At 47.5% G+C, this 7,629-nt stretch overlaps 1 protein-coding gene across 1 annotated transcript; it reads left to right on the plus strand.

Moving 5' to 3' along the window:
- Nucleotides 1-6,165: 6,165 nt before the first annotated feature.
- Nucleotides 6,166-7,413, plus strand: CCDC71L (coiled-coil domain containing 71 like). Its single transcript, XM_079304739.1, has one exon. It carries the CDS (start codon nucleotides 6,201-6,203, stop codon nucleotides 7,059-7,061), a length of 861 nt encoding a protein of 286 aa, XP_079160865.1. The 5' UTR covers nucleotides 6,166-6,200; the 3' UTR covers nucleotides 7,062-7,413.
- The last annotated feature ends 216 nt before the right edge of the window (nucleotides 7,414-7,629 follow it).

The raw sequence follows: 7,629 nt of genomic DNA on the forward strand, positions 1-7,629 counted from the left end.
TACAGTAGGTTTCTGAACATATCTGAGATTGGAGACTTTACGACCTTTGTGCAAGCCACTCGAATGTACAATCGTCCTTATAAACATTTTTTTCTTACGTTGCTGCGCAGCCTGGTGACATCTTCTCAGGGTGACAGTTTCTCAACAACGTCGCATCTCCTGCAGGCTCCCACCTCCCGCTGCCTCGCCTCTGGAAAGGCTCCAGGCATTCCCTAAGCCTGAGCTCTGCACAGCTCCACCCTCCTTCTGAACCTGCGTTTGAAAGTTGTGTTAGAATAAAATACGCAAGAACAGAAAAGAAATTGGGGTAGGTATTCTGAAATAATCTGATTTGTGGAAGCATTTACTCTATAATATGGATGTTGGAGATTTTTTCCCTCCGGTCTAGCCCTGCATCATCTATCTACACTCTGTCCCACCATTTGACTATTCGCCTTGGCAGATGAATCGGTGGAGACGATACAGTGTGGTTCTCTCCCTCTCCGCTGCTTTCCGAAGATGACACAGTGGTTCGAGTACTGTTACTTTGTCTACAGTAAAGTTAAACTCCGGTGAATTACTTCGGGGATAGCAAAGACTGAAGATTTGGGAGTATTAAATAGTCAAAGTAAACAGAAATGGTTAAACAGATGGCTTAGGTGGACTGAAAGGAATAAGAGAAAAATAAAATAATATAAAAACAGGATCAGCAAGAAGAGTTTTAACTTTTGATACGAAAGGCAAGGATCTGTTAATGTTATAGACCAAGAGACCATCATGACTGTAGTAAACAACCAGCTAGGCTATTGTCAGTATTTATTGATAGCAGGGCAAAGACTACATAAGTGTTGTACAGTTTGCACGGTTATGTGATTCACATACAGATTATTTCCCAGAATGTGGAAAAAATAGCCTCTGCTAAGGTATCTTCCAGGAGTGCTATCTGTGTCACAAAGCATGATCCTTTGTGTTCTTTCACTTTTACAATTGCTATAGAGCTTTTGTGAATGTATCAGTCTTCTTCTTAAATTAGAGATGTTTTCCTCTCTCAAACATTGTAAATGAACTCTATTAAAATAAAAGCTGATTTTTTAAAAAAATCCTTTCCTCCCCTCTGCATGCAGTCAGTCACCATTTTGAAAGAGTGTGTTGAGCCAATGAACAAAGGAGAAAATGAGTCACCCCAGGCTCCATCCTCGCTGCGCTTCTCCCGAGCGCGGCTCGTAGCTGTGATGGACACTGTAACCTCTGCGTTTCTTTCTCTGTTAGCTTTGTTGCCATTAAGCGCTAGAATATGTTCTTGTGGTTGTTGCAACAGTAAAGCTCTGGGAAAGAAATGCTCCATTGAATGGACGGAATGCCTTCTGTCCGTAGGGCAGAACCCAGCTCCGGGGTCCGCCCGGTCCAGAGCCCCTGTGTGTTAGAGGGAGGATGAGGAGGGTTAGGGAAAGAGTGTGAGAATGATGCAAACACTGATAGTCACTTCCCCAGTTATATTCTTTCTTCCTTTCCCAGCCTTTGGCTTAAAGCCTTTCTGAGACCACGGTTTTTATGTACAAGAGCTACTGATGGATTTTTTCCTTCCAGTCATGTCTAATATTTTTTAAAAGTGTGCTCTGTAATGACTACAAATGTACTGGAGTATATTTTTCCATTTTGGGATCCACAACTTTGCTGAAAATGAGATCCACAAACTAATTATGAGTCATCTGGGGGAAACAAAAACAAAAACAAAACAACAAAAGTAACGCATATCTTTTTGGTAATTTGAAGTTTTCTGCTTTATAGCTTCATGTGCTTTCCTGTCATTCTTGGATTATGAATATAAAAAGACATAATAATTTCTTATCTGCTTTCTTTGTACTATCACAGTTTTATAATCCTTTATCATATTCTTCTCCAGCCATCTGTTTTTTCAAGCTGAAGAGTCTTAGCCTATTTAATTTCTTTTCATAAAGAAGCTGTTCCATATTTCTGCTCCTGCTGGTTGTCCTTCTTTGTATCATTGCTATTTTCTTTTAGAGATGGTAAGACTAGAAATGCATAGCATTCAAGATTTGTGAAGGCACAATGGACTCACTCTTAGCAGAATGCTGTCTTCTGTTTTTCTTTCTATCTCTTCTATAATGACTCTTAACACCCTATTTTCCTTTTTTACTGCAGCTGTGAATTCTACAGACAGATTCAATTTTTTTTTCTCTCTTGTAACTGATTGAGAAAGAATTCTTGTAAATTATTTGCTTTTGTCTCTCTTTGAAAGTATTTTCAAAAAGGAATTTTGCCAATACTTGTCTGGGCACTTTTCAGGCCTAGGAACTTGATGACTATTGGGTAACATCTGAAGTTTAGTTGTGAATGGATGTGGAGTCATGCTTGGATTGCCACACAAACTTTCCTGAAAATATTCTAAAGGCATTTGGGAACCAAATTAACTGAAGCAGGCTGCCAGTTAATGCAACATCTCAGAAGCAAAAGTAAAGAAGTGTCTGGAAGGAGTATTTATCTTTGAAGTCATTGGAAGTAAGACTGCTCTTGCTAACCTGGGTAGAGCATGTTGAAGGAGAAGTCCTGTCAGCAGAAGTGATGGGACTTAATATCCAGGATTTACGGGCTCATCAGCGAGATTCAAAAACTGTGTGATCAGTTTTACAGATAAGATTGTTAGCATTTAAAAGAATTAGCAGTTACCAGTGGTTTTTTTGTTTTTGTTTTTGTTTGTTTGTTTGTTTTGTTTTGTTTTTTATTGTACAAGGCAGGAAACATTAAAGAAAATAAAATATCTATTGAGCAGCAATTAGTATACCACTTTCTCAATTGGTACTTTTCCTTCTCAAGAATAAAATACAGAAAAGAAAATATAACAAATAATTGGAAACCAAGATTAAATTAAAAAAAAAAATCTTCTCTGTTCCAATGTGGACATTTCCTGTATTTTTGGAATAATTATTATTAGAAGATATATGGAAAATTGAGTCTATACATCATAGTCAAGCCATTTTGATCCACTTCTTCATTTTATTCATCTATTAAGGAAAGGCAATATTTACTTACATAACTCAGGAGTATTGTGAGTGATAATTAATGCTTACAAGAACTAATATGATTGAAATGAAGAGCTATGCACTTTCAAAGGATTATTAATTTTATTATCATTGTTATTACTGTACTGAGCTATTGGAAATTACTAAAAGATAGAGAATTACCATAGACTTTTTTGAGATTACTTTGTGGAGTATTAAAAAAAGAGTGTTACACTGCAGAAAACCCATAATGAAGTTGTAAAAGTGAGATAACATCCTGTGCCTTAAAAGGGTATTGCCCACCCATTAATCTAAAAAGCAAAAATAATGAATAAATACAACGTGATAAAATGTGCTGATCTGTCTTTTCACTTGCAGTTGTAGTGATTCATTTACTTCTTGCTTGAGATGCTTCCCCCACTCTGCCTCAATAACTTTTGAGTCATATGCCAGAAACATTTGTAATTTTGGGAAAATGTTATGGGCAATGGCAACTGGGTTTCTGCAGATTAATGAGGGCCCATTTGTCATCTGAGCTTCTGAATTATAGCTGCCTCCACCAAGAGTGTGAGCCCAGTGCAGCTTGTGTGTTTCAGCAGGTGATGAGCCTCTGCTAAGTCATGGTGACCCAACAGCCAGAGTGTGATGAACAGCAGCACAGCTGGATCTGGAGATGCCTATCCCTGGTGCTTCCAGCACCAGGCACTTGTCCTCGGATTTATAGGACACCTCCCTCAGTTAAATCTGGCTACATGAGTGCATTCTAAAGTACACTGTGAAATGGATCCTATTAAAAATGGCTCTAACACCATCATTTTGGGAAAGGCTTCTTTTTGAAACGGGGTAATTTTCAAAGTTGGTTTAGAATATGGCTGTACCTCAAGACTGTTCCCATGAAGATTTAAAATAGTTTTGTTAATATCCACTTTAAATGGCTATTTGGATTAATATTCTTGAGTTTCCCATGAAGACAAGTTGAATTATCCTGTGAAGAAAATGAATTAATTCCACTGGCAGCAAGGAATAATTTCTTATGCAGAATTTCTGCTTCTTACTTGACTGGATTTCTAGACATTCCAATTTAGGTTCTTGATGAGTTGAGAATAGAAGATTTGCCTATTCTAATCTGAAAGATTAATTACAGAACAAAGACTGTCTATGAAGAAAAATGTTATTCTGCTCCCTTCACCCATGCTGAGAGAAAGTAATTAGATAGGGGTCTAATCAAACTTCAAATAGGATTTGTACAGTAGGTTAAACCACCTCTGCCCTTGCTGGCACCTTGCTGTTCTGGGTGCTGGAAAGAGCTCTGGTTTAATTGCAGTAATCCAGGAACCTTACAAGACACTCTGCCAGTGACAGCAATCTGAAATATTGGAAAGCATGATCTAGAGGGACACGGGACTTCCCAACAGCTGACAAAATTGTGCTCCAAAAGCTGCAAGTGTAGCAGTGCCATGCAAGAAAAGCCTTGCTGTGGATTCAGCAATGTGGTGACTCTCACAAAGGTTCAACCAACCCAAGTGTTTATTGTTTCATTTGGGACATGCTTTGTTGGGATGTCAAGTCAATCTCGATGATGCAGTATCTCAGTATTGGCAGAAAACAGCTTGGGAGAAAAGGATTTTTGGTCTTGTTGGATACCAGACTGAACCTGAGCCAGCAACGTGTCCTTGCCACAAGGAAGGTGAATATGATCCTGGGCTGCACTAGGCAAAGTGTTGCCTGCAGTTTGAGAGAGACCCTCCCACTCTATTCAGTGCTTTTGAGGACACACTTGGAGCACTGTCCAGTTTCGGGTTCCTCGACATGGATACACTGGAAAGAGTCCAACAAAGGGCTGCAAAGATGATGAGGAGGTTGGAGCTCCTCTGCTGTAAGGAAGGGCTGTATGAGCTTGGACTGTTTAACCTGGAGAAGTGAAGGTTCAGGGGGCTCTCATCAAGATACAGATACCTGAAGGGAGGGTGCAGAGAGGATGGAGCCAGCCTCTTCTCAGTAGTGCCCACTGACAGAGTCAGAGACAATGGGCACAAACTGAAACACAGGAAGCTCCTCCAAACACAAGGAAATGCTTTTTCATTCTTTTTCAGTTCATACTGAACTGGCACAGACTGCCCAGAGAGGTTGGAAGCACCCATAAAGATCATCAACTCTAACTGTGCTCCTTACAGGAATGTCTAAAATTAAACCATATAACAATGGATGTCATCAAGATGCTCATTGAACTCTGACAGGGGTGGTGCTGTGACTATGTCAGTGGGGAGCCTGTTCAGTGTCTGACCACCCTCTCAGAGAACTTTTTCCTAGAATCGCATCTGAACTTCCCCTCATGCAGTTTCATTCGGATTTGTCATGTCCTATCAGTGGTCAGCAGAGCCAGGAGTGTCCATCCTTGGAGATATTCAAAATCCATGCAGATACAGTCCTGGTTTAGGTGGCTATGATTGAGCACTGAGGTTGGACCAGATATCTCCAGAGGTTTCTTCCAACTCCAGCTGTTCTGCGATTCTACGACAACTTACGATGTTGTTGACTGATCAACCTAGAGGCTCATGCTAAAAGACCCCTCTAAAACAGGATAGATGCATTTAACATCACGTAAAGCACTTCACCGTATCATGTCTGTCGGCCCATTTTTGTTGTTTGACTCAGTTCCCTCACGGCTACTCCTTCGGGGAGTCTGCTCATCCAACCAAATCCTTACCCCAACACATTTCACACAGCACCCCCTCCGTCCGCCGCCCTGCGAGGATCCGCTCAGCGGGGCGCGGGCCGGGCACGCGCTCACCCCGCCCTGCGGGAAGGGGGCACGGCTGGAGCGCGGGGGTCGCGCTCGGTGTCGCGCCGGGGCCGGACCCGGCCGGAGCCCGCCGGAGCCGCCGGACCCCGCTGCGGGCAGGGCCTGCCGCCCCCGCCCTCCCGCGGCCGCTCCCGGCGGGGCGGGGCCGGGCCCGCCCGACGCGTTTCGAACGGGCCAACGGGCGGCGCGCGGGGCGGGCGCGCGCAGGCCCCGCCCGGCACTTTAAAGCGCCATTTTGTGCTGGGCGCAGGACGTCGATCGCGGCTCACACCCGGCGGCGCCCGGCGGCGGCTGGAGCCTGCCTTCGGCGCTGCGTCCGCTCTACCTTCGCTCTGCCTTCGGCGCTGCCTTCGCTCTCCTTCTCGGCGGCTGCCCCGCCACCCCGTCCCGCTGCCTCCATGACCCGCAGTAGGAAGCAGGCGGCGCTGGAGAGAGGAGCCGGGAAGATGAGCACAGAGGCGGGCAGCGCCGCGGCGGCGGCCGCGGGAGCCCGGGCGGCGACGGCGGCGGCAGCAGCAGCAGCAGGGGCGGCGGGCGGCGAACCGGCGGCCGCCGCTTGGGGGCTGGAGGGGGAGGCGGAGAAAGTTGTGTACTCTCGCTCGCAGGTCTCCTTTGCCGGCACCAAGGCGCTGGGCGACGCCCTCAAGCTCTTCATGCCTAAGTCCACGGAGTTCATGAGCTCCGACTCAGAGCTGTGGAACTTCCTCTGCAGCCTCAAGCACGAGTTCTCCCCGGTCATCCTCCGCAGCAAGGACGTCTACGGATACTCCTCCTGCCGCGCCGTCGTTCCCGACCCGCCGCCGCCCTCGGAGCGGCCCCGCCGCCGCGCCGGCAAGCGGCGCCTCCCGGCCGCCGACGCCAAGCGCCGGGCCGGGGCGGCGGGCGGCAGCGCCAAGCGGCGGCGGCGGCGGCGGCGCCGCAGGAGGGAGCGGGGCCGGCAGCGGCCCGCGGCCGGTGGCCCCCGCGCCCGGGAGGAGGAGGAGGCGGCGCCGGCGCCGGCGCCGTCGGGCGAACAGGCGGACAGCGGGCAGGGCAGCCCGGCGGCGGCGGCCGCCTGGGAGCCGTTCGGCGGCAAGTCGCTGGAGGAGATCTGGAAGGCGGCCACCCCCCGCCTCACCACGTTCCCCACCATCCGTGTGCGGGGCAGCGTGTGGAGCCCGCGGAGCCTGGCGGCGGCGCGGCGGCGGGCGCAGCGCATCCTCGGCGTGGACCTGTGCCCCGTGGTGCGGGTGCGCCGCTTCCCCGTGGCACCGTCCTGAGCCCGCGGGGTTCTGCTCCCCGCGCCTCACCTTGGCCGCGGTGCGGACAAAGAGACCGGTATCAGTCACCTGTTTACATTGCTTTTGTCTGGATCGTGTTCTGCTGCTGCACTTTATGGCCCGCTCGGGCGGCGCCGGGCCCCCCTCCGCACGGGGGGCGGCCTGCCGGGCCCCGGCCTCGCCCCGGGCTGGGACCGCCTGGCAGGTATCACGCGTGGGGACCAAGTTCCACTTCCACTTTTTTTTCTCTCCCATTGGACTACCTCACTGGTCCAGAAGTCCACCCAAGAAGTTATTTTCCAAAGGAACTTACTTTCATGCTTGTATAATAAAGCACCATCTGATTCTTGCTTTTTTTTTTTTTTTTTTTCTTTTTTTCTCCCCTTCCCCTCTTCCGATGGATTATGTATGCTTTGTGGTGTTGCACTAGTATGTGCTCAGGGTATTTTGAATCCCAAGCATTCCCAAGTTTCAGTTTACTCTGATAAAGGATGCGTAAAGAATGGAGGTTCAGAACTTGTGGCTGTTCTTGATGGTGCAAAAACTTTTTAAATTTTGATTTCATGAG

This window comes from Erithacus rubecula (assembly GCF_903797595.1).
Source record: "Erithacus rubecula genome assembly, chromosome: 4".
NCBI lineage: Eukaryota > Metazoa > Chordata > Aves > Passeriformes > Muscicapidae > Erithacus > Erithacus rubecula.